Here is a 24486-nt window from a genome sequence, read left to right on the forward strand (position 1 = left end):
GGTGTGGTAATCGGCCTGATCAGACATTAACAGTATCTGTCTTCTTCAGGGTGTGGTAATCGGCCTGATCAGACATTAACAGTATCTGTCTTCTTCAGGGTGTGGTAATCGGCCTGATCAGACATTAACAGTATCTGTCTTCTTCAGGGTGTGGTAGTCGGCCTGATCAGACATTAACAGTATCTGTCTTCTTCAGGGTGTGGTAATCGGCCTGATCAGACATTAACAGTATCTGTCTTCTTCAGGGTGTGGTAATCGGCCTGATCAGACATTAACAGTATCTGTCTTCTTCAGAGTGTGGTAATCGGCCTGATCTGATCAGACATTAACAGTATCTGTCTTCTTCAGGGTGTGGTAATCGGCCTGATCAGACATTAACAGTATCTGTCTTCTTCAGGGTGTGGTAATCGGCCTGATCAGACATTAACAGTATCTGTCTTCTTCAGAGTGTGGTAATCGGCCCTGATCAGACATTAACAGTATCTGTCTTCTTCAGAGTGTGGTAATCGACCTGATCAGACATTAACAGTATCTGTCTTCTTCAGAGTGTGGTAATCGGCCTGATCAGACATTAACAGTATCTGTCTTCTTCAGAGTGTGGTAATCGGCCTGATCAGACATTAACAGTATCTGTCTTCTTCAGAGTGTGGTAATCGGCCTGATCAGACATTAACAGTATCTGTCTTCTTCAGAGTGTGGTAATCGGCCTGATCAGACATTAACAGTATCTGTCTTCTTCAGAGTGTGGTAATCGGCCTGATCAGACATTAACAGTATCTGTCTTCTTCAGGGTGTGGTAATCGGCCTGATCAGACATTAACAGTATCATCTCTCTTCAGAGTGTGGTAATCGGCCTGATCAGACATTAACAGTATCTGTCTTCTTCAGGGTGTGGTAATCGGCCTGATCAGACATTAACAGTATCTGTCTTCTTCAGGGTGTGGTAATCGGCCTGATCAGACATTGGTAAGTATCTGTCTTCTTCAGAGTGTGGTAATCGGCCTGATCAGACATTAACAGTATCTGTCTTCTTCAGAGTGTGGTAATCGGCCTGATCAGACATTAACAGTATCTGTCTTCTTCAGAGTGTGGTAATCGGCCTGATCAGACATTAACAGTATCTGTCTTCTTCAGGGTGTGGTAATCGGCCTGATCAGACATTAACAGTATCTGTCTTCTTCAGAGTGTGGTAATCGGCCTGATCAGACATTAACAGTATCTGTCTTCTTCAGAGGTGTGGTAATCGGCCTGATCAGACATTAACAGTATCTGTCTTCTTCAGGGTGTGGTAATCGGCCTGATCAGACATTAACAGTATCTGTCTTCTTCAGGGTGTGGTAATCGGCCTGATCAGACATTAACAGTATCTGTCTTCTTCAGAGTGTGGTAGTCGGCCTGATCAGACATTAACAGTATCTGTCTTCTTCAGGGTGTGGTAATCGGCCTGATCAGACATTAACAGTATCTGTCTTCTTCAGAGTGTGGTAATCGGCCTGATCAGACATTAACAGTATCTGTCTTCTTCAGGGTGTGGTAATCGGCCTGATCAGACATTAACAGTATCTGTCTTCTTCAGAGTGTGGTAATCGGCCTGATCAGACATTAACAGTATCTGTCTTCTTCAGAGTGTGGTAATCGGCCTGATCAGACATTAACAGTATCTGTCTTCTTCAGAGTGTGGTAATCGGCCTGATCAGACATTAACAGTATCTGTCTTCTTCAGAGTGTGGTAATCGGCCTGATCAGACATTAAGAGTATCTGTCTTCTTCAGGGTGTGGTAATCGGCCTGATCAGACATTAACAGTATCTGTCTTCTTCAGAGTGTGGTAGTCGGCCTGATCAGACATTAACAGTATCTGTCTTCTTCAGAGTGTGGTAATCGGCCTGATCAGACATTAACAGTATCTGTCTTCTTCAGGTGTGGTAATCGGCCTGATCAGACATTAACAGTATCTGTCTTCTTCAGAGTGTGGTAATCGGCCTGATCAGACATTAACAGTATCTGTCTTCTTCAGAGTGTGGTAATCGGCCTGATCAGACATTAACAGTATCTGTCTTCTTCAGAGTGTGGTAATCGGCCTGATCAGACATTAACAGTATCTGTCTTCTTCAGAGTGTGGTAGTCGGCCTGATCAGACATTAACAGTATCTGTCTTCTTCAGGTGTGGTAATCGGCCTGATCAGACATTAACAGTATCTGTCTTCTTCAGAGTGTGGTAATCGGCCTGATCAGACATTAACAGTATCTGTCTTCTTCAGGGTGTGGTAATCGGCCTGATCAGACATTAACAGTATCTGTCTTCTTCAGGGTGTGGTAATCGGCCTGATCAGACATTAACAGTATCTGTCTTCTTCAGAGTGTGGTAATCGACCTGATCAGACATTAAGAGTATCTGTCTTCTTCAGAGTGTGGTAATCGGCCTGATCAGACATTAACAGTATCTGTCTTCTTCAGAGTGTGGTAGTCGGCCTGATCAGACATTAACAGTATCTGTCTTCTTCAGAGTGTGGTAGTCGGCCTGATCAGACATTAACAGTATCTGTCTTCTTCAGGGTGTGGTAATCGGCCTGATCAGACATTAACAGTATCTGTCTTCTTCAGGAGTGTGGTAATCGGCCTGATCAGACATTAACAGTATCTGTCTTCTTCAGGGTGTGGTAATCGGCCTGATCAGACATTAACAGTATCTGTCTTCTTCAGGGTGTGGTAATCGGCCTGATCAGACATTAACAGTATCTGTCTTCTTCAGAGTGTGGTAATCGGCCTGATCAGACATTAACAGTATCTGTCTTCTTCAGGGTGTGGTAATCGGCCTGATCAGACATTAGGAGTATCTGTCTTCTTCAGGGTGTGGTAATCGGCCTGATCAGACATTAACAGTATCTGTCTTCTTCAGAGTGTGGTAATCGGCCTGATCAGACATTAACAGTATCTGTCTTCTTCAGAGTGTGGTAGTCGGCCTGATCAGACATTAAGAGTATCTGTCTTCTTCAGGGTGTGGTAATCGGCCTGATCAGACATTAACAGTATCTGTCTTCTTCAGAGTGTGGTAATCGGCCTGATCAGACATTAACAGTATCTGTCTTCTTCAGAGTGTGGTAGTCGGCCTGATCAGACATTAACAGTATCTGTCTTCTTCAGGGTGTGGTAATCGGCCTGATCAGACATTAACAGTATCTGTCTTCTTCAGAGTGTGGTAATCGGCCTGATCAGACATTAACAGTATCTGTCTTCTTCAGAGTGTGGTAATCGGCCTGATCAGACATTAACAGTATCTGTCTTCTTCAGGGTGTGGTAATCGGCCTGATCAGACATTAACAGTATCTGTCTTCTTCAGGGTGTGGTAATCGGCCTGATCAGACATTAACAGTATCTGTCTTCTTCAGGGTGTGGTAATCGGCCTGATCAGACATTAACAGTATCTGTCTTCTTCAGGGTGTGGTAATCGGCCTGATCAGACATTAACAGTATCTGTCTTCTTCAGGGTGTGGTAATCGGCCTGATCAGACATTAACAGTATCTGTCTTCTTCAGAGTGTGGTAGTCGGCCTGATCAGACATTAACAGTATCTGTCTTCTTCAGAGTGTGGTAATCGGCCTGATCAGACATTAAGAGTATCTGTCTTCTTCAGGGTGTGGTAATCGGCCTGATCAGACATTAACAGTATCTGTCTTCTTCAGAGTGTGGTAATCGGCCTGATCAGACATTAACAGTATCTGTCTTCTTCAGTGGTGTGGTAGTCGGCCTGATCAGACATTAACAGTATCTGTCTTCTTCAGGGTGTGGTAATCGGCCTGATCAGACATTAACAGTATCTGTCTTCTTCAGGGTGTGGTAATCGGCCTGATCAGACATTAACAGTATCTGTCTTCTTCAGGGTGTGGTAATCGGCCTGATCAGACATTAACAGTATCTGTCTTCTTCAGGGTGTGGTAATCGGCCTGATCAGACATTACAGTATCTGTCTTCTTCAGAGTGTGGTAATCGGCCTGATCAGACATTAACAGTATCTGTCTTCTTCAGAGTGTGGTAATCGGCCTGATCAGACATTAACAGTATCTGTCTTCTTCAGGGTGTGGTAATCGGCCTGATCAGACATTAACAGTATCTGTCTTCTTCAGGGTGTGGTAATCGGCCTGATCAGACATTAACAGTATCTGTCTTCTTCAGAGTGTGGTAATCGGCCTGATCAGACATTAACAGTATCTGTCTTCTTCAGGGTGTGGTAATCGGCCTGATCAGACATTAACAGTATCTGTCTTCTTCAGGGTGTGGTAATCGGCCTGATCAGACATTAACAGTATCTGTCTTCTTCAGAGTGTGGTAATCGGCCTGATCAGACATTAACAGTATCTGTCTTCTTCAGAGTGTGGTAGTCGGCCTGATCAGACATTAAGAGTATCTGTCTTCTTCAGGGTGTGGTAATCGGCCTGATCAGACATTAACAGTATCTGTCTTCTTCAGAGTGTGTGGTAATCGGCCTGATCAGACATTAACAGTATCTGTCTTCTTCAGGGTGTGGTAATCGGCCTGATCAGACATTAAGGAGTATCTGTCTTCTTCAGGGTGTGGTAATCGGCCTGATCAGACATTAACAGTATCTGTCTTCTTCAGAGTGTGGTAATCGGCCTGATCAGACATTAACAGTATCTGTCTTCTTCAGAGTGTGGTAATCGGCCTGATCAGACATTAACAGTATCTGTCTTCTTCAGGGTGTGGTAATCGGCCTGATCAGACATTAACAGTATCTGTCTTCTTCAGAGTGTGGTAATCGGCCTGATCAGACATTAACAGTATCTGTCTTCTTCAGAGTGTGGTAATCGGCCTGATCAGACATTAACAGTATCTGTCTTCTTCAGGGTGTGGTAATCGGCCTGATCAGACATTAACAGTATCTGTCTTCTTCAGAGTGTGGTAATCGGCCTGATCAGACATTAACAGTATCTGTCTTCTTCAGGTGTGGTAATCGGCCTGATCAGACATTAACAGTATCTGTCTTCTTCAGGGTGTGGTAATCGGCCTGATCAGACATTAACAGTATCTGTCTTCTTCAGGGTGTGGTAATCGGCCTGATCAGACATTAACAGTATCTGTCTTCTTCAGAGTGTGGTAATCGGCCTGATCAGACATTAACAGTATCTGTCTTCTTCAGGGTGTGGTAGTCGGCCTGATCAGACATTAACAGTATCTGTCTTCTTCAGAGTGTGGTAATCGGCCTGATCAGACATTAACAGTATCTGTCTTCTTCAGGGTGTGGTAATCGGCCTGATCAGACATTAACAGTATCTGTCTTCTTCAGGGTGTGGTAATCGGCCTGATCAGACATTAACAGTATCTGTCTTCTTCAGAGTGTGGTAATCGGCCTGATCAGACATTAACAGTATCTGTCTTCTTCAGAGTGTGGTAATCGGCCTGATCAGACATTAACAGTATCTGTCTTCTTCAGAGTGTGGTAATCGGCCTGATCAGACATTAACAGTATCTGTCTTCTTCAGAGTGTGGTAATCGGCCTGATCAGACATTAACAGTATCTGTCTTCTTCAGAGTGTGGTAATCGGCCTGATCAGACATTAACAGTATCTGTCTTCTTCAGAGGTGTGGTAATCGGCCTGATCAGACATTAACAGTATCTGTCTTCTTCAGGGTGTGGTAATCGGCCTGATCAGACATTAACAGTATCTGTCTTCTTCAGAGTGTGGTAATCGGCCTGATCAGACATTAACAGTATCTGTCTTCTTCAGGGTGTGGTAGTCGGCCTGATCAGACATTAACAGTATCTGTCTTCTTCAGAGTGTGGTAGTCGGCCTGATCAGACATTAACAGTATCTGTCTTCTTCAGAGTGTGGTAATCGGCCTGATCAGACATTAACAGTATCTGTCTTCTTCAGGGTGTGGTAATCGGCCTGATCAGACATTAACAGTATCTGTCTTCTTCAGAGTGTGGTAATCGGCCTGATCAGACATTAACAGTATCTGTCTTCTTCAGAGTGTGGTAATCGGCCTGATCAGACATTAACAGTATCTGTCTTCTTCAGAGTGTGGTAATCGGCCTGATCAGACATTAACAGTATCTGTCTTCTTCAGGGTGTGGTAATCGGCCTGATCAGACATTAACAGTATCTGTCTTCTTCAGAGTGTGGTAATCGGCCTGATCAGACATTAACAGTATCTGTCTTCTTCAGAGTGTGGTAATCGGCCTGATCAGACATTAACAGTATCTGTCTTCTTCAGAGTGTGGTAATCGGCCTGATCAGACATTAACAGTATCTGTCTTCTTCAGAGTGTGGTAATCGACCTGATCAGACATTAACAGTATCTGTCTTCTTCAGGGTGTGGTAATCGGCCTGATCAGACATTAACAGTATCTGTCTTCTTCAGAGTGTGGTAGTCGACCTGATCAGACATTAACAGTATCTGTCTTCTTCAGGGTGTGGTAGTCGGCCTGATCAGACATTAACAGTATCTGTCTTCTTCAGAGTGTGGTAATCGGCCTGATCAGACATTAACAGTATCTGTCTTCTTCAGAGTGTGGTAATCGGCCTGATCAGACATTAACAGTATCTGTCTTCTTCAGAGTGTGGTAATCGGCCTGATCAGACATTAACAGTATCTGTCTTCTTCAGAGTGTGGTAGTCGACCTGATCAGACATTAAGAGTATCTGTCTTCTTCAGAGTGTGGTAATCGGCCTGATCAGACATTAACAGTATCTGTCTTCTTCAGAGTGTGGTAAGTCGGCCTGATCAGACATTAAGAGTATCTGTCTTCTTCAGGGTGTGGTAATCGGCCTGATCACACATTAAGAGTACCTGTCTTCTTCAGAGTGTGGTAGTCGGCCTGATCAGACATTAACAGTATCTGTCTTCTTCAGAGTGTGGTAATTGGCCTGATCAGACATTAAGAGTATCTGTCTTCTTCAGAGTGTGGTAATCGGCCTGATCAGACATTAACAGTATCTGTCTTCTTCAGAGTGTGGTAATCGGCCTGATCAGACATTAACAGTATCTGTCTTCTTCAGAGTGTGGTAATCGGCCTGATCAGACATTAACAGTATCTGTCTTCTTCAGAGTGTGGTAATCGGCCTGATCAGACATTAACAGTATCTGTCTTCTTCAGAGTGTGGTAGTCGACCTGATCAGACATTAACAGTATCTGTCTTCTTCAGGGTGTGGTAATCGGCCTGATCAGACATTAACAGTATCTGTCTTCTTCCCAGTGTGGTAATCGGCCTGATCAGACATTAACAGTATCTGTCTTCTTCAGGGTGTGGTAATCGGCCTGATCAGACATTAACAGTATCTGTCTTCTTCAGGGTGTGGTAATCGACCTGATCAGACATTAACAGTATCTGTCTTCTTCAGAGTGTGGTAGTCGACCTGATCAGACATTAAGAGTATCTGTCTTCTTCAGGGTGTGGTAATCGGCCTGATCAGACATTAACAGTATCTGTCTTCTTCAGAGTGTGGTAGTCGGCCTGATCAGACATTAACAGTATCTGTCTTCTTCAGAGTGTGGTAGTCGACCTGATCAGACATTAAGAGTATCTGTCTTCTTCAGGGTGTGGTAATCGGCCTGATCAGACATTAACAGTATCTGTCTTCTTCAGGTGTGGTAATCGGCCTGATCAGACATTAACAGTATCTGTCTTCTTCAGGGTGTGGTAATCGGCCTGATCAGACATTAACAGTATCTGTCTTCTTCAGGGTGTGGTAATCGGCCTGATCAGACATTTACAGTATCTGTCTTCTTCAGAGTGTGGTAATCGGCCTGATCAGACATTAACAGTATCTGTCTTCTTCAGGGTGTGGTAATCGGCCTGATCAGACATTAGGAGTATCTGTCTTCTTCAGGGTGTGGTAATCGGCCTGATCAGACATTAACAGTGTCTGTCTTCTTCAGAGTGTGGTAGTGACCTGATCAGACATTAAGAGTATCTGTCCTCTTCCGAGTGTGGTAGTCGGCCTGATCAGACATTAACAGTATCTGTCTTCTTCAGAGTGTGGTAGTCGGCCTGATCAGACATTAAGAGTATCTGTCTTCTTCAGGGTGTGGTAATCGGCCTGATCAGACATTAACAGTATCTGTCTTCTTCAGAGTGTGGTAATCGGCCTGATCAGACATTAACAGTATCTGTCTTCTTCAGAGTGTGGTAGTCGGCCTGATCAGACATTAACAGTATCTGTCTTCTTCAGAGTGTGGTAATCGGCCTGATCAGACATTAACAGTATCTGTCTTCTTCAGGGTGTGGTAATCGGCCTGATCAGACATTAACAGTATCTGTCTTCTTCAGAGTGTGGTAATCGGCCTGATCAGACATTAACAGTATCTGTCTTCTTCAGAGTGTGGTAATCGGCCTGATCAGACATTAACAGTATCTGTCTTCTTCAGAGTGTGGTAGTCGGCCTGATCAGACATTAACAGTATCTGTCTTCTTCAGAGTGTGGTAATCGGCCTGATCAGACATTAACAGTATCTGTCTTCTTCAGAGTGTGGTAATCGGCCTGATCAGACATTAACAGTATCTGTCTTCTTCAGGGTGTGGTAGTCGACCTGATCAGACATTAACAGTATCTGTCTTCTTCAGGGTGTGGTAATCGACCTGATCAGACATTAACAGTATCTGTCTTCTTCAGAGTGTGGTAGTCGACCTGATCAGACATTAAGAGTATCTGTCTTCTTCAGGGTGTGGTAATCGACCTGATCAGACATTAACAGTATCTGTCTTCTTCAGAGTGTGGTAGTCGACCTGATCAGACATTAAGAGTATCTGTCTTCTTCAGAGTGTGGTAGTCGACCTGATCAGACATTAAGAGTATCTGTCTTCTTCAGGGTGTGGTAATCGGCCTGATCAGACATTAACAGTATCTGTCTTCTTCAGGGTGTGGTAATCGGCCTGATCAGACATTAACAGTATCTGTCTTCTTCAGGGTGTGGTAATCGGCCTGATCAGACATTAACAGTATCTGTCTTCTTCAGGGTGTGGTAATCGGCCTGACTCAGACATTTACAGTATCTGTCTTCTTCAGAGTGTGGTAATCGGCCTGATCAGACATTAACAGTATCTGTCTTCTTCAGGGTGTGGTAATCGGCCTGATCAGACATTAGGAGTATCTGTCTTCTTCAGGGTGTGGTAATCGGCCTGATCAGACATTAACAGTATCTGTCTTCTTCAGGGTGTGGTAATCGGCCTGATCAGACATTAACAGTATCTGTCTTCTTCAGGGTGTGGTAGTCGACCTGATCAGACATTAGGAGTATCTGTCTTCTTCAGAGTCTGGTAATCGGCCTGATCAGACATTAGGAGTATCTGTCTTCTTCAGAGTGTGGTAGTCGGCCTGATCAGACATTAAGAGTATCTGTCTTCTTCAGGGTGCGGTAATCGACCTGATCAGACATTAGGAGTATCTGTCTTCTTCAGGGTGTGGTACACGACCTGATCAGACATTAGGAGTATCTGTCTTCTCCAGAGGGTGGTAGTCGGCCTGATCAGACATTAACAGTATCTGTCTTCTTCAGAGTGTGGTAATCGACCTGATCAGACATTAACAGTATCTGTCTTCTTCAGAGTGTGGTAGTCGACCTGATCAGACATTAAGAGTATCTGTCTTCTTCAGGGTGTGGTAATCGGCCTGATCAGACATTAACAGTATCTGTCTTCTTCAGGGTGTGGTAATCGGCCTGATCAGACATTAACAGTATCTGTCTTCTTCAGGGTGTGGTAATCGGCCTGATCAGACATTAACAGTATCTGTCTTCTTCAGGGTGTGGTAATCGGCCTGCTCAGACATTTACAGTATCTGTCTTCTTCAGAGTGTGGTAATCGGCCTGATCAGACATTAACAGTATCTGTCTTCTTCAGGGTGTGGTAATCGGCCTGATCAGACATTAACAGTATCTGTCTTCTTCAGGGTGTGGTAATCGGCCTGATCAGACATTAACAGTATCTGTCTTCTTCAGGGTGTGGTAATCGGCCTGATCAGACATTAACAGTATCTGTCTTCTTCAGGGTGTGGTAGTCGACCTGATCAGACATTAGGAGTATCTGTCTTCTTCAGAGTCTGGTAATCGGCCTGATCAGACATTAGGAGTATCTGTCTTCTTCAGAGTGTGGTAGTAGGCCTGATCAGACATTAAGAGTATCTGTCTTCTTCAGGGTGCGGTAATCGACCTGATCAGACATTAGGAGTATCTGTCTTCTTCAGGCTGTGGTACACGACCTGATCAGACATTAGGAGTATCTGTCTTCTCCAGACGGTGGTAGTCGGCCTGATCAGACATTAACAGTATCTGTCTTCTTCAGAGTGTGGTACACGACCTGATCAGACATTAAGAGTATCTGTCTTCTTCAGAGTGTGGTAGTCGGCCTGATCAGACATTAACAGTATCTGTCTTCTTCAGAGTGTGGTACACGACCTGATCAGACATTAGGAGTATCTGTCTTCTTCAGAGTCTGGTTATCGGCCTGATCATACATTAGGAGTATCTGTCTTCTTCAGAGTGTGGTAGTCGGCCTGATCAGACATTAACAGTATCTGTCTTCTTCAGAGTGTGGTACACGACCTGATCAGACAGTAAGAGTATCTGTCTTCTTCAGGGTGCGGTAATCGACCTGATCAGACATTAGGAGTATCTGTCTTCTTCAGGGTGTGGTACACGACCTGATCAGACATTAGGAGTATCTGTCTTCTCCAGAGGGTGGTAGTCGGCCTGATCAGACATTAACAGTATCTGTCTTCTTCAGAGTGTGGTACACGACCTGATCAGACATTAGGAGTATCTGTCTTCTTCAGAGTGTGGTACACGACCTGATCAGACATTAAGAGTATCTGTCTTCTTCAGGGTGTGGTAGTCGGCCTGATCAGACATTAACAGTATCTGTCTTCTTCAGAGTGTGGTACACGACCTGATCAGACATTAGGAGTATCTGTCTTCTTCAGAGTGTGGTACACGACCTGATCAGACATTAAGAGTATCTGTCTTCTTCAGAGTGTGGTAGTCGGCCTGATCAGACATTAACAGTATCTGTCTTCTTCAGAGTGTGGTACACGACCTGATCAGACATTAGGAGTATCTGTCTTCTTCAGAGTCTGGTAATCGGCCTGATCATACATTAGGAGTATCTGTCTTCTTCAGAGTGTGGTAGTCGGCCTGCTCAGACATTAACAGTATCTGTCTTCTTCAGAGTGTGGTACACGACCTGATCAGACATTAGGAGTATCTGTCTTCTTCAGAGCGTGGTAGTCGGCCTGATCATACATTAGGAGTATCTGTCTTCTTCAGAGTGTGGTAGTCGGCCTGATCAGACATTAACAGTATCTGTCTTCTTCAGAGTGTGGTACACGACCTGATCAGACATTAGGAGGATATGTCTTCTTCAGAGTATGGTAGTCGGCCTGATCAGACATTAGGAGTATCTGTCTTCTTCAGAGTGTGGTACACGACCTGATCAGACATTAGGAGCGTCTGTCTTCTTCAGAGCGTGGTAGTCGGCCTGATCAGACATTTACAGTTTCTGTCTTCTTCAGAGAGTGGTAGTCGGCCTGATCAGACATTAGGAGTATCTGTCTTCTTCAGATTGTTGTACAGGACCTGATCAGACATTAGGAGCGTCTGTCTTCCTCAGAGTGTGGTAGTCGGCCTGATCAGACATTAGGAGTATCTGTCTTCTTCAGAGCTTGCTACACGACCTGATCAGACATTAGGAGTGCCTGTCTTCTTCAGAATGTGGTAGTCGGCCTGATCAGACATTAACAGCATCTGTCTTCTTCAGAGTGTGGTACACGACCTGATCAGACATTAGGAGTATCTGTCTTCTTCAGGGTGTGGTAGTCGGCCTGATCAGACATTAAGAGTACCTGTCTTCTTCAGAGCGTGGTAGTGACCTGATCAGACATTAGGAGTATCTGTCTTCTTCAGAGTGTGATAGTCGGCCTGATCAGACCCTAGGTATATCTGTCCTCTTCAGACAGTGGTAGTCGGTTTGACGAGACAGTTAGAGTATCTGTCTTCTTTACGATGCTGAAGACGGTTGGACGAGGCATCAACTGTGTACTTCTACGTTGTCGACGGTAAAATCCGAGACGGCCTGGCCAGACATTGGTTGTATCCGACAATATTTTCACATATCCCTACCGTTTATGCAAAATGTTGTAAAGGATATTTGAACTATACTTGAAGTCTTGCTGTTATCAGTAGTGGTTTCCCTGAAGGGACATTTTGAATCTCTATGGTGAGAAATCTTGACAGCATTGCAATTGAATTACATGGACACATTTCCATAAGTGTTTTGTTCCTCACCGCCTGACACATGTCTGACAACTGCCTCATCTATTTAGAATTCTTGAAGCTGCCTTGGTTGCCATGGTAACAACAACGGTTGCATTTACTGCCGCCATGACACTTGGGGAGTGCAGCCCTTTAACTGTAAGTTCAAATCTCTATTTCAATATTGTTCATCAGCAACATAGATATGTTGTGAATCTGTTGCATGCTCGTGTATGACGATCTATTTTCCTAGAATTTATAGTTAATCCCACCATGTAATTAAGCATGACACAATCCTACTACACCTCATTGTCCATGATGTGCCCTAACTGTGATCCCTTATTTGCCCTGACTATCATCCCTTGAGTTCCCCGAATGTGATCACTGATCTGCCCCGATTGTCATCCCTGATCTGCCCCGATTGTCATCCCTGTCTGCCCCGACTGTCATCCCTGATCTGCCCGACTGTCATCCCTGATCTGCCCTGAGTGTTTACCCTGATCTGCCCCGACTGTGATCCCTGATCTGCCCCGATTGTCATCTCTGATCTGCCCCAACTGTGATCCCTGATCTGCCCCGAGTGTTAACCCTGGCGACTGTGATCCCTGATCTGCCCCAATTGTCATCCCTGATCTGCCCCGATTGTCATCCCTGTCTGTCCCGATTGTTAACCCTAGCGACTGTGATCCCTGATCTGCCCCGATTGTCATCTCTGATCTGCCCCAACTGTGATCCCTGATCTGCCCCGATTGTTAACCCTGGCGACTGTGATCTCTGCCTGTCCCGATTGTGAGCCCTGTGGGCCATGACTATGATCATTGATTTGCCACGGATATGATCCGGTGTTTTTGGTCACATTTATTTTGTCTCGAATTAGAGTCGTGGTTTGTCCCAATTATGAACCCTGGTTTACTCCGATTATGATCCTCGATAATTCCTGATTATGATCTCCAGGCATACAGACTGATTTCGATACCCGGTTCATCCCGATCGGTTTGCCCTGGCCATGAGTCTTGGTTTGCCATGCACCTAGGATGCAAAGGGAAAAAACATCACTTCGGACTATCCTTCCCACATACAGCTTGAATGCCTTGATTTTTCCATGCCGTGCTGCTGACGGTACACTCAAAGATGATCATAATAGATTACCGCCCATGCTACCACTGTACAGGCTGGCTCACAGCTCAGATGGGACAGATATCAGTTACCACATTGATATGATTGTATACTTTTGTGTACCCGCGACCAGTGTTACCCGGCAACCAGCCATAGATTGCACAAAATATTTAAACGTTTATGGTTTGCCATCCTCCGTGATCTGTAAACAGACCTTTCCGTTCTGTGACGTATATAGTAGATCATGCCCCGAACCAAGCAGATGTCAACCTATCTACCTCCACTTCGTCAACAAACTTAAAATGTCCTTCACCAAACTGTGCATCTGAATCACGAATAAAAAAACAAACCGTCAACTAACACTACATTCTCTTCCCACAGAGGTTACTTGTCATATCTTCCTACGAACCTCTGTTCTAATACGGCCATATTTCCCGGTTCTCGTAAAATCCCCTAGCGGCAAAAGATCGCAACACGAATTATCTCCCTTCTTTCTATCCAAGCAGAACACGTGTTACATCGACCTAGATTCAACTTGACTAACACAAGCAAATGTGGGGCCACAAATATCCCCCATCTGCCGGGGACTTGTGTTGATGTTACACACAAGACGTTTAATGGCTAGCGTGTCCGTTGTCACGATGGAGACGCCACTGATCCGCCATAACATGACTGAGTTCTGTCTAGAAGAAACGTTTGCGCATCGCGCAGGGGAAGAGGTTTAGTTTTCTCGAAACATACGGAAATAACCGAGGCCTTGCGAATGATCACTTTTGAAACAACGTCGCTGATTGCACAACTAAATCTGATTGCAACCAATCACGAATCCTGAACACTCGCACAATGAAAGGGCCGTATTAGAACAGAGGTTCGTAGGAAGATATGACAAGTAATCTCTGTGGGAAGAGAATGGTTCGTAGGAAGATATGACAAGTAACCTCTGTGGGAAGAGAATGCTAATAATAAAGTGCACACGAAAATCAAAATCCTCAGGCTGCGGCCTGAGCGAGTGAATTAGATTTCGTAAACAATACACGGCCATTTTACGTGTATAGGAAGCCAGTTGACAATATTGTAGGTTACGTGCGTTGATGTGATACTGCTTCCGTGGCTTAGGTTGCCACACTGATACTAGATACGACATTTCTTGCCCCCAGGTTGCTGGGGATACTACCGTCCTGTTAGAGTGTATTTGTGTTGCCCAGCTTATACCCGGGACCATTTGTGTTGCCCAGTTACTACTGAAAAATACCTGTGTTGCCAAGTTACTACTGAAGAGTACTTGCATTGACCAGTTAGTACTGGAGAGTACATGTGTTGCCCAGTTAGTATTGTAGGGTACCTGTGTTGCCCTGTTACTACTGTAGAGGACCTGTGTTGCCCAGTTAGTACTGAAGAGTCCCTGTGTTGCCCAGTTACTACTGTAGAGTACTTGTGTTACCCAGTTAGTATTGAAGAGTACCTGTGTTGCTGAATTAGTACTGTATAGTACCGGTGTTGCCCAGTTAGTACTGTAGAGTATTTGTGTTGCTCAGTTAGTACTGAAGAGTACCTGTGTTGCTCAATTAGTACTGTAGAATACCTGTGTTGCCCAGTTAGTACTGAAGAGTCCCTGTGTTGCCCAGTTACTACTGTAGAGTACTTGTGTTACCCAGTTAGTAATGAAGAGTACCTGTGTTGCTGAATTATTACTGTATAGTACCGGTGTTGCCCAGTTAGTACTGTATAGTACCGGTGTTGCCCAGTTAGTACTGTAGAGAACCTGTGTTGCTCAATTAGTACTGAAGAGTACCTGTGTTGCTCAATTAGTACTGTAGAGTACCTGTGTTGCCCAGTTAGTACTGAAGAGTCCCTGTGTTACCCAGTTGCTACTGTAGAGTACTTGTGTTTCCCAGTTAGAATTGTAGAGTACTTGTGTTGCCCAGTAAGTATTGAAGAGTACTTGTGTTGCCCAGACAGTATTGAAGAGTACCTCTGTAACCCAGTTAGTACTGAAGAGTACCTGTGTTGCCAAGTTAGTACTGAAGAGTACCTGTGTTGCCAAGTTAATGCTGGAGAGTACCTGTGTTGCCAAGTTAGTACTGAAGAGTACCTGTGTTGCCCAGTTAGTACTGGAGAGTACTTGTGTTGCCCTTTTATTACTGTACAGTGCCTGTGTTGCCCAATTAGCAAGGGGAAGTACCTGTGTTGTCCAGTTATTACTGAAGAGTACCTGTGTTGCCCAGTTAGAACTGAAGAGTACCTGTGTTGCATAATTAGTACTGTAGAGTATCTGTGTTGCCGAGTTAGTGCTGGAGAGTACCTGTGTTGCCCAGTTAGTACTGAAGAGTACCTCTGTTGCCCAGTTTGTGCTTGAGAGTACCTGTGTTGCCAAGTTAGTACTGAAGAGTACCTCTGTTGCCCAGTTTGTGCTTGAGAGTACCTGTGTTCCCAAGTTAGTACTGGAGCGTACCTGTGTTGCGCAGTTAGTTCTGGCGAGTAGCTGTGTTGCCCAATAAGTACTGCAGAGTACGTGTGTTGCCCAGTTTGTACTATAGAGTACCTGTGTTGTCCAGTTAGTGCTGGAGAGTACCTGTGCTGTCCAATTAGGATTGGAGAGTACCGGTGTTGCCAAGTTAATGCTGGAGAGTACCTGTGTTGCCAAGTTAGTACTGAAGAGTACCTGTGTTGCCCAGTTAGTACTGGAGAGTACTTGTGTTGCCCTTTTATTACTGTACAGTGCCTGTGTTGCCCAATTAGCAAGGGGAAGTACCTGTGTTGTCCAGTTATTACTGAAGAGTACCTGTGTTGCCCAGTTAGAACTGAAGAGTACCTGTGTTGCATAATTAGTACTGTAGAGTATCTGTGTTGCCGAGTTAGTGCTGGAGAGTACCTGTGTTGCCCAGTTAGTACTGAAGAGTACCTCTGTTGCCCAGTTTGTGCTTGAGAGTACCTGTGTTGCCAAGTTAGTACTGAAGAGTACCTCTGTTGCCCAGTTTGTGCTTGAGAGTACCTGTGTTCCCAAGTTAGTACTGGAGCGTACCTGTGTTGCGCAGTTAGTTCTGGCGAGTAGCTGTGTTGCCCAATAAGTACTGCAGAGTACGTGTGTTGCCCAGTTTGTACTATAGAGTACCTGTGTTGTCCAGTTAGTGCTGGAGAGTACCTGTGCTGTCCAATTAGGATTGGAGAGTACCGGTGTTGCCCAGTTAGTGCTGGCGAGTACCTGTGTTGCCGAGTTACTACTGTAGAGTACCTGTGTTGCCCAGTTAGTACTGTAGAGTACCTGTGTTGCTCAATTAGGACTGAAGAGTACCTTTGTTGCTCGATAAGTACTGTAGAGTACCTGTGTTGACAGTTAGTACTGTAAAGTACCTTTGTTGCCCGGTTACTTCTGTAGAGGACCTGTGTTGCCCAACTTGTACTGAAGAGTCCCTGTGTTGCCCAGTTTCTACTGTAGAGTACTTGTGTTGCATAGTTAGTTAGTATTGAAGAGTACCTGTGTTGCGCAGTTAGTACTGGGGAGTACCTTTGTTGCGAAGTTAGTACTGAAGAGTACCTGTGTTGCGCAGTTAGTACTGTTGAGTACCTGTGTTGCCCAGTTAGTGCTGGAGAGTGCCTGTGTTGCCAAGTTAGTACTGGAGCGTACCTGTGTTGCGCAGTTAGTTCTGGCGAGTAGCTGTGTTGCCCAATAAGTACTGCAGAGTATCTGTGTTGCCCAGTAAGTACTAGATAGTATCTGGGTTGCCCAGTTAGTGCTGGAGAATACGTGTGTTGCCCAGTTTGTACTATAGAGTACCTGTGTTGCCCAGTTAGTGCTGGAGAGTACGTGTGTTGCCCAGTTTGTACTATAGAGTACCTGTGTTGTCCAGTTAGTGCTGGAGAGTACCTGTGCTGTCCAATTAGGATTGGAGAGTACCTGAGTTGCCCAGTTAGTACTGTTGAGTACCTGTGTTGCCCAGTTAGTGCTGGAGAGTACCTGTGTTGCCCAGTTAGTGCTGGCGAGTACCTGTGTTGCCCGGTTACTACTGTAGAGTACCTGTGTTGCCCAGTTAGTACTGTAGAGTACCTTTGTTGCTCGATTAGTACTGTAGAGTACCTGTGTTGACAGTTAGTACTGTAAAGTACCTTTGTTGCCCGGTTACTTCTGTAGAGGACCTGTGTTGCCCAACTTGTACTGAAGAGTACCTGTGTTGCCCAGTTTCTACTGTAGAGTACTTGTGTTGCGTAGTTAGTACTGAAGAGTACCTGTGTTGCGCAGTTAGTACTGGAGAGTACCTTTGTTGCGAAGTTAGTACTGGAGAGGAGCTGTGTTCCTCAATTAGTACCGAAGAGTACCTGTGTTCCCCAGTTAGTACTGTTGAGTACCTGTGTTGCCCAGTTAGTGCTGGAGAGTGCCTGTGTTGCCCAGTTAGTCCTGAAGAGTACTTGTGTTGCCCAGTTAGTACTGAAGGGTACCTGTGTTGCTAAGTTTGTATTGTAGAGTACCTGTGTTGCCCAGTTACTACTGTAGAGGACCTGTGTTGCCCAGTTAGTACTGAAGAGTCTCTGTGTTACCCAGTTACTACTGTAGAGTACTTGTGTTGCCCAATTAGTACTGTAGAGTACATGTGTTGCCCAGATAGTACTGTAGAGTACCTGTGTTGCCCGTTTATTACTGTAGAGTACCTGTGTTGTCCAATTTGCCCCGTAACGTACCTGTTTTGCCCAGATAGTACTGTAGAGTACCTGTGTTGCCCAGTTAGTACTGTAGAGTACCTGTGTTGCCCAGTTAGTACTGGAGAGTACCTGTGTTGCCCATTAGTGCTGTAGAGTACCTGTGTTGCCCAGTTAGTACTGGAGAGTACCTGTGTTGCCCAAGTTAGTACTGTAGAGTACCTGTGTTGTCCAGTTAGTACTGCAGAGTACCCTGGCTTTTCCAGTTAGTACTGTTGAGTACCTGTGTTGCCCAGTTAGTACTGCTGAGAGTACCTGTGTTGCCCAGTTAGTACTGGAGAGTAATTGTGTAGTTAGTACAAGAGTACCTGTGTTGCCCAGTTAGTGCTGGAGAGTACCTGTGTTGCCCAGTTAGTACTGGCGAGTACCTGTGTTGCCCAGTTAGTACTGTAGAGTACCTGTGTTGCCCAGTTAGTACTGAAGAGTACCTGTGTTGCTCAGTTAGTACTGTAGAGTACCTGTGTTGCTCGAGTTAGTACTGTAGAGTACCTGTGTTGCCCAGTTAGTACTGAAGAGTACCTGTGTTGCCCAGTTACTACTGAAGAGTACCTGTGTTGCCCAGTTAGTACTGTAGAGTACCTGTGTTGCGCAGTTAGTACTGGAAGAGTACCTGTGTTGCCCAGTTAGTACTGGAGAGTACCTGTGTTGCCCAATTAGTACTGGAGAGTACCTGTGTTTCCCAGTTAGTGCTAAGAGTACCTGTGTTGCCCAGTTAGTACTGTAGAGTACCTGTGTTGTCCAGTTAGTACTGTAGAGTACCTGTGTTGTAGAGTACCTGTACCTGTTGCCCAGTTAGTACTGTAGAGTACCTGTGTTGCCCAGTTAGTACTGTAGAGTACCTGTGTTTGCCCAGTTAGTACTGAAGAGTACCTGTGTTGCCCAGTTAGTGCTGAAGAGTACCTGTGTTGCCCAGTTAGTACTGTAGAGTACCTGTGTTGCCCAGTTAGTGCTGTAGAGTACCTGTGTTGCCCAGTTAGTACTGTGAGAGTACCTGTGTTGCCCAGTTAGTACTGTAGAGTACCTGTGTTGCCCAGTTAGTACTGTAGAGTACCTGTGTGTTGCCCAGTTAGTACTGTAGAGTACCTGTGTTGCCCAGTTAGTACTGAAGAGTACTCTGTGTTGCCCAGTTAGTACTGTAGAGTACCTGTGTTGCCCAGTTAGTACTGTAGAGTACCTGTGTTGCCCAGTTTAGTACTGTAGAGTACCTGTGTTGCCCAGTTAGTACTGTAGAGTACTTGTGTTGCCCAGTTAGTACTGTAGAGAGTACCTGTGTTGCCCAGTTAGTACTGTAGAGTACCTGTGTTGCCCAATTAGTATTGTAGAGTACCTGTGTTGCCCAATTAGTACTGTAGAGTACCTGTGTTGCCCAATTAGTACTGTAGAGTACCTGTGTTGCCCAATTAGTACTGTAGAGTGTCCTGAGTACCTGTGTTGTACCTGTGTTGCCCATTTATCATTGTAGAGTACTTGTGTTGTCCACATAGTACTGGAGAGTACTTGTGTTTGCCAAGGCGATACTTTAGAGTAGATGTGTTGTCCGGTCAGTACTACAGAATACTTCCGTTGCTTGAGTTGAGTTTAGTTTTACCGGTGCTAGAGTGATACTGGAGACGAATTGTATTACAAGAATCATACTTAGATATACACGTGTTTACAGGTTGGGGACCATCTGAATGTATCGCTAACAGAGAACGTGGAGTCTACAGTCAGGACCTACTTCTGCGAGGACGGCTACTACAACGACATGGCGACGTTGTTCTTTAACTCACAAGAAGTTGCAATCAAACAGCTTTTCCATCAAGCAGGTACACGCGCAACAGGTGTCAAGTACTGGGAGAGGTTTATGTTGATCACAAGGACATGGCATTTCACACTGCCCATTAAGCTTACGCTGCACATGTATACTTGTATATTCAATAGCTCAGCGTATTTATATAGTTCACATTCATCACAAATACACGAAGTTAGGCCTCGACTGGTAATAATGTCTCTGACTGCACGTTTCAAATGTCAGAAGAACCCCACGTGGGCTTAAAGGGGGCTGTGAAATCTGTCCACTGTGTGTAATGCCCGGGTCCCTTTCGAATTTGTATATGGTTTCCTCGCGAGTGGGCAAACATGTCGCACCTATATGTGAGTCTGCTTGGTTTGCTCCTGTATGTATATCTACGTTAACTCGCATATGTATGAAAACTGTAGCTATATATTTGATACTAATATACAAACTTATTTTTCGAGCAAATGTTACAAGGAATGTTACGCATCACAATACGTAGAAATATTTGCCAATGTCTTATGAAAAAAGGGGCCAAAGTTATACCGTCTTTGAGGTGAACAAATTGAATACACTTGAACGTAGCTGACTGCATTGGTTGTGATGATTAATTATGAATTGATTAATAAATTTTGGTTACAATAGCTTTTAATAGACATTACCCGTGAAGATCCGGGTTAGAATTTGGTCTTTAGCAATGCATGCTTGTCGTAAAGTGCGAGCAACAGGATTTGGTGGTCAGACGCGCTTACTTGACACATGTCATCATTGCGTAGATTGATGCTCATGCTGTTGACCACTGGAATGTCTGGTCCAGACTCGATTATTTGAAGACCGTCGCAATATAGCTGGGATATTGTGGAATGCGGCGTAAAAACCCATCCAACCGATTCAATACGCATCCCGTTCTTTGTTCAAATTGCACAAACTTTTATGGCAACAGTTTTCGAACAGATCAGACAACGGTTTTAATCGTAGTTTGTTTCTTTTGTCCCTTCATACATATCATTCATGAATCATTCGCCCGTTTGTCTCTTTGATAATTCAAAGCTAATTCCTAAAAAATACTATATAAAGTCTTCTCCTTACTTTCTCAAGTAGTCGTTGGTACTTTAAGTTAAGTAGATCTGTTGACGTAAATGCATGTACACGCACGCACGTAGGCGCGTGTAGCAGTAAACACAATCACAGACTAAAACGTGACGGCTTGTAATCAGATGCTATATGGACTTGAAGGCCTCTGCAGCTTGGATCTTTTCTTGAATATGGCACAGTTTACTTTATTTCATTAAAAAACTTGAAATTATTCGATTGACTGGACTGGCCTTTTAATACATTATATTCAGCGCGTACCAAGATTTCCAGTGCTTAGGAGCCGTCTGTGATGATAGAATGTCAGAATAACGTTTCATGCTGGTACAGAGATTATTACGCTCGCTAGCTATTGGTCAATACACCCTTGTATTAGGAATAAACACAAAGTTGCTGACCAACGTTCGCATATTACAATGTATATATCATACCAGTTGGTCAGCAACTTTGTGTTTATTCCTAATACAAGGGTGTATTGACCCAAAGTTACCGAGCGTAATAATATCTGATTAGCATCTGATTACAAGCCGTCACGTTTTAGTCTGTGATTGTGTTTACTCGCATAATACAATTTTTATTCCTAATGTATGATATTAATGATACGTCGCTGTCAATATAAAATATGGGTAATATTTGTTGAGACCCAGCTGCCACACTTTGACCAGTAAGTGCTTGTCCCGGCATTAAAGCCAAACAGGGGCCGGTGTGTAACTTCTGGTCGGGAATCAATATCGTTTTTCTTTTCGTGTAGTTACATTTCGACTTGCACTGGTTTCTTTAATAGCTACAGTTGGGTCCTTTTATAGCAAATAAATAGAGATTAATAACCGAGTGTGTTTCCGTATCATTAATATCGTACAATAGGAATAATAATTGTATTATGCCACCCTTTGGCTTAAAATTACTCTAAAAATGAAGCAAATCGTACGTAACTATATATGAAGAGATTCGAGCATTCGCGTGAGAATATTTAGCGGTACATTAAGGTGAAGGTCGTTCATGATGGCGGCATATAATACAGTGCAACAGTAATACACCAACACTGCAACAGCAATACACCAACACTGCAACAGCAAAACACCAACACTACAACAGCAATACACCAATACTGCAACGGCAATACATCATTACCGTAACAGCAATACACCAATACTGCAACAGCAGTACACCATTACGGCAACAGCAATACACCAACACTGTAACAGCAATACACCAACACTGCAACATCAATACACCGATACTGTAACAGCAATACACCAATACTGTAACAGCAATACACCAATACTGTAACAGTAACACCAACACTGCAACATCAATACACCAATACTGTAACAGCAGTACACCATTACTGCAACAGCAATACACCATTACCGTAACAGTAACACCAATACAGCAACAGCAATACACCAATATTTCAACAGCAGTACACCATTACCGTAACAGCAATACATCAATACTGTAACAATAATACACCATTACCGTAACAGCAATACACCAATACTGTAACAGCAATACACCATTACCGTAACAGCAGTACGCCATTACTGTAACAGCATTACACCATTACCCTCACAGCAATACACCATTACCGTAACACCAATACACCATTACCGTAACAGCAATACACTAATGCTGTAACAGCAGTACACCATTACCGTAACAGCAATACACCAACACTGTCACGGCAGTACACCATTACCGTAACAGCAGTACACCATTACCGTAACAGCAGTACAACATTACCGTAAAAGCAATACACCATTACCGTAACAGCAATACACTAATGCTGTAACAGCAGTACAACATTACCGTAACAGCAATACACTAATGCTGTAACAGTAGTACACCATTACCGTAACAGCAGTACACTAATGCTGTAACAGCAGTACACCATTACCGTAACAGCAATACACCAACACTGTCACGGCAGTACACCATTACCGTAACAGCAGTACACCATTACCGTAACAGCAGTACACCATTACCGTAACAGCAATACACCATTACCGTAACAGCAATACACCATTACCGTAACAGCAATACACTAATGCTGTAACAGCAGTACAACATTACCGTAACAGCAATACACCATTACCGTAACAGCAGTACACCATTACTGTAACAGCAGCACAACATTACCGTAACAGCAATACACCATTACCGCAACAGCAGTACACCATAATCGTAACAGCAGTACACCATAACCGTAACAGCAGTGCACCATTACCGTAACAGCAATACACCAACACTGTAACAGCAATACACCATTACCGTAACAGCATACACCAATACTGTAACAGCAATACACCATTACCGTGACAGCAGTACACCATTACTGTAACAGCAATACACCATTACTGATATACCGTAACAGCAATACACCAATACTGCAACAGCAGTACACCATTACCGTAACAGCAATACACCATTACCGCAACAGCAGAACACCATTACCGTAACAGCAATACACCAAAACTGTAACAGCAGTACACCATTACTGCAATAGCAATACAACAATACTGTAACAGTAACACCAATACTGCAACAGCAATACACCAATACTGCAACAGCAGTACACCATTACCGTAACAGCAATACACCAATACTGTAACAGCAATACACCATTACCGTAACAGCAGTTCACCATTACCGTAACAGTAATACACCATTACCGTAACAGCAGTGCACCATTACCGTAACAGCAATACACCATTACCGTAAAAGCAATACACCAATACTACAACAGCAATACACTAAAACTGTAACAGCAATACACCATTACCGCAACAGCAATACACCATTACCGTAACAGCAAGACACCAAAACTGTAACAGCAGTACACCATTACCGTAACAGCAATACACCAATACTGTAACAGCAATACACCAATACAATACTGTAACAGCACCATAACAGCAATACACCATTGCCGTAACAGCAGTACACCATTACCGTAACAGCAATACACCATAACCGTAAGAGCAGTGCACCATTACCGTAACAGCAATACACCATTACCGTAACAGCAGTACGCCATTACCGTAACAGCACTACACCATTACCGTAACAGCAATACACCAATACTGTAACAGCAATACACTAATACTGTAACAGCAGTACACCATTAACGTAACAGCAATACACCAACACTGTAACGGCAGTACACCATTACCGTAACAGCAGTACACCATAACCGTAACAGCAGTACACCATTACCGTAACAGCAATACACCAACAATGTAACAACAGTACACCATTACCGTAACAGAAATACACCATTACCGTAACAGCAGTACACCAATACTGTAACAGCAATAAACCAATACTGTAACAGCAATACACCAATACTGCAACAGGAGTACACTATTACCGTAACAGCAATACACTAATACTGTAACAGCAATACACCAACACTTTAACAGCAATACACCAACACTGCAACATCAATACACCAATACTGTAACAGCAATACACCAATACTGTAACAGCAATACACCAATACTGCGACACCAACACACCAACACTGCAACAGCAGTACTACACCAACA

The 24486-nt window shown here is 44.0% G+C and overlaps 1 protein-coding gene across 1 annotated transcript in view; it reads left to right on the top strand.

Moving 5' to 3' along the window:
• Window positions 1-24486, top strand: part of LOC124273351 (chloride transport protein 6-like) — a 121192-nt gene that overhangs the window by 38744 nt on the left and 57962 nt on the right. Inside the window, exons 14-15 of the mRNA XM_046708588.1 lie at window positions 12336-12423; window positions 19730-19877. Of these exons, the coding sequence (XP_046564544.1) occupies window positions 12336-12423; window positions 19730-19877 (236 nt within the window). The remainder of the gene's footprint in view (window positions 1-12335; window positions 12424-19729; window positions 19878-24486) is intronic.

The sequence above is a fragment of the Haliotis rubra genome, unplaced genomic scaffold (genome assembly GCF_003918875.1).
Source record: "Haliotis rubra isolate DU_JTF1 unplaced genomic scaffold, ASM391887v1 Scf18, whole genome shotgun sequence".
Classification (NCBI taxonomy): domain Eukaryota; kingdom Metazoa; phylum Mollusca; class Gastropoda; order Lepetellida; family Haliotidae; genus Haliotis; species Haliotis rubra.